Source organism: Vigna radiata, unplaced genomic scaffold (assembly GCF_000741045.1).
Source record: "Vigna radiata var. radiata cultivar VC1973A unplaced genomic scaffold, Vradiata_ver6 scaffold_129, whole genome shotgun sequence".
Taxonomy (NCBI): domain Eukaryota; kingdom Viridiplantae; phylum Streptophyta; class Magnoliopsida; order Fabales; family Fabaceae; genus Vigna; species Vigna radiata.
In genome coordinates, this window is record NW_014543107.1 from 544299 (window position 1) to 547904 (window position 3606).

The window sequence follows — 3606 nt, forward strand, 5'->3', positions numbered from 1 at the left end:
CTCATCCAACTCATCTTGCCACCCCTTTTCGATCTTAGGTTCGTTGGAATTTTTTGCATTATAATTACTTTCCCAATGTAAAATTATCTATGGCCTCTTCTTCAACATCAACATTTGATCCTTCAGGACAATCTACTATCTTCAACGAGTTTTTCAAATGGTTTGAGGATCATTAGAACTCTGGTTCAGATGCTTCTGTTCATGGTGGTTCAATTGTGAATCATATTGTGTATCGGAGAGCTAATGTTTCGTACCATGAATCATTTCATGATTCATAAACATTTAAAATTATAACTTACAAGACATACAAACATGTAAATTTTAATTAATAATAATAACAAATTACATTAATTAAATTAATATTATAATTATTGGATTGAGGAGGATGTAAGTATTATTGAAGATTTACCCATTGCATTGAAAAAGGGAAGAAGATCATGTGCTAAATATCCTATTTCTCAGTATGTTTGCACTAACAATCTCTCTGATAAGCACAAAAGTTTCATTGCCGCCATTGATGCCACAGAAATTCCTACCTCAATCCAGGAGGCCATGAAAGTTGAACATTGGAATCAAGCCATGAAAGAAGAGATGAATGCATTAGAAAGAAATTCAACTTGGGAAATTGTTGATAAGCCAAGAGACAAGAAGGCAGTAGGGTGTAGATGGATATTCACAGTGAAACATAAGGCAGATGGGACAATAGAAAGATATAAAGCTAGATTGGTGGCAAAAGGATATACCCAAACATATAGGATTGACTATGAGGAGACATTTGCCCCAATGGCAAAGATGAATACAGTTCGAGTTATTCTCGCTTTGGCTACCCATTTTGGATGGGAGTTACACCAGCTGGATGTGAAGAATGTCTTTCTTCATGGAAATCTAGATGAGGAAGTGTACATGGAGATTCCCCTAGGTTTTGAAGTGAAAAATGAAAGATCAAGGTAAGCCTCCTGAAGAAAGCATTGTATGGTCTTAAGCAATCCCCTAGAGCATGGTTTGGAAGATTTACAAAAACAATGGTTTCCTTGGGATACAGACAAAGCCAAGGAGATCATACTCTATTCATAAAGCACTCTTCAACAGGTAAACTCACTTTGTTGCTTGTCTATGTGGATGATATGATTATTGTAGGAGATGATGAAACAGAAAAATTGGCATTAAAAGATAAATTGGCAACTCAATTTGAAATGAAAGACCTAGAAAAACTCAAATATTTTATTGGAATAGCAGTTGCCTACTCCAAGAACAGAATTTTCATCTCCCAAAGGAAATACGTACTTGATCTCCTCAAAGAAACAGGAAAGTTAGGATGTAGAACCTCAACAGTTCCTATAGAACAGAATCACAGAATTGGAAGTGAAGAAAGTGCTCCTGTAGAGAAGGCCCAATATCAGAGATTGGTGGAAAAATTGATTTATCTATCACACACAAGACCAGACATTGCTTATGTAGTTAGTGTAGTGAGCCAATTATTGCATGATCCAAGAGAGAGACACATGCAAGCAGTTGATAAAATTCTCCAATACTTGAAGTCAAGTCCAAGAAAGAGACTATTATTCAAAACGGAAGACACATTGACTATGAAGATATATACTGATGCTCACTATCCAGGTTCTATTACCGATAGAAAATCTACTTTTGGGTATTGTGTATTTCTTGGAAGTCTGGTAACATGGAGAAGCAAAAAGCAAGATAGAGTATCTCGCTCTGGTGCAGAAGCTGAATTTCAAGCCTTGCTCAAGGAATGTGAGCAGGACTCTGGATGAAAATCATTTTAGATGATCTTAAAGTCAAAGTGGAGAACCAGATACAACTACACTATGACAATAAGTCTACTATGAGCATAGCCCATAATCCAGTACAGCATGACAGAACCAAACACATTGAAATTGACAGACATTTCATCAAACATAATCTTGAAAGAGACTTTGTGATTACAACTCATGTTCTTACAAAACTTCAAATAGCAGATATTTTTACAAAACTTGATTACAAGATCTTGAAAGCAAGTTGGGAAATATTTATATTCATTTACCAACTTGAGAGGAAGTGTTGTAATTTGAGCTAATATCTTTAGAATCTTCCTAATTAGAGAAAATAGATACATAATCTTTTATTTTATTTTATTTTTCTAGTTTTCCTAGTTTCCCTATTTCCCTATTTAGGAGAATTAGATTATTACAAATAGAGGGTATGAGAATGTATTTTTAATTATTCAAGAATAATAAAATTAGTTTTTTTTTTTCTACATGGAATCAGAACCATCGTTAAAAAGTTTATTCTAGCGATATTTGTTGTTTGTTGGGCATATTGTTCCATCCCTTATCGGATCATTTTCGGACCACCCATTAATGTCTAGTCCCACGCTCGAGATGTATATACCTCAACGTGAGAGAGGTGTGTTGGAAGTCCCACATTAACTAGAGATAAGACAAATTCATAGTATATAAGTGGGTACAAACCTCACCTTACAAGCCGATTTTGTGAGGTTGAGTTAGGCTTCAAGTTCACTTCTAACAATTTGTTATATTTGTAATAAGTTTGGTACATGGGACTTATATACACTAGCTTGAAAGAGAGTGTTAGATGTAACAAACTTGGACCCATCTCTTTATATCTTCCTATTTATAAATGCATAACCCTATGTGCTCAATACACAATAGGGATTCAGCTTATGCATCTCTCTCTTTTATTTCAAGAGTATGTATGCTTTTGCTATAAATGCAAGAGCAACACCTGTCATGATTTTTCAACAAGCTAATGATACAAGTTGGTTTGTGTTTGCAAACTAAATACTTACATAACTTGACTAGTTCAATAGTAGATTGCAAAAGATGAAAACCTTGTTAAACAATGAGGAAGAAAGAAATTAAAAATATAGTAACAAACTTTGGCAGTATAAACCTTATTGATAAATTTGAGATCCTAACAGAGGGATATTCACTCTAAAATTCATTCCAAATCATTTGTATATAATTATAGTTTTAGTTACTTGATAATTTTTCACTAGAATTAAGTCCCTGATATTTTCTAATTGTAGTTACAATCAAGTCCAACTCAACACGTAGAGGTTTGGGATGGATTAGAGATACCAAATGTTAGAAAGGTTGGATGAAATTTTTGATCGAATTTGCATCATTGGCCTAGAGATTGAAAGAACAGAGTCTAGAACACAAGATGGTTTAAAACAATTTAATGGCTTCATTCAAGGAAATATTAAGAACAAAATAAGAATTCAAGAGTTTTGGGTATGTGAAAACTGGTAGATGGATTCATTTTAGCATTTAATATAATTGAAGTTGGGTCTTTGGATAAAAGAATGTTGGTTTAAGAACCTAAAAAATATACCCGGAAACATACCCGGAAAACAGACTTGAAACCAATGCCTTTTTTCCCTATGTATCCAGCATTAGATCCTTTCTTTGTTGAATTTCCAACATCACAAAGTGCTCTCATATTTTGAGCAGAGAAACCTAGCTCATTATTCAATANAACTATACCAGATTCTTGAAGAATAAATGTAAGAGTTGGTTCCACACTTTCTGGATAATTATTGTCATCTGCATTTTGAACCTGAATCAAAAGGACCAATTATCAGGC

At 33.9% G+C, this 3606-nt stretch overlaps 1 protein-coding gene across 1 annotated transcript in view; it reads right to left on the reverse strand.

The window, feature by feature from the left end:
• Positions 1 to 3606, reverse strand: part of LOC106752939 — a gene marked incomplete in the record, with an annotated part of 19746 nt that overhangs the window by 8131 nt on the left and 8009 nt on the right. Inside the window, 1 exon segment of the mRNA XM_022777339.1 lies at positions 3367 to 3579. Within this exon segment, the coding sequence (XP_022633060.1) occupies positions 3367 to 3579 (213 nt within the window).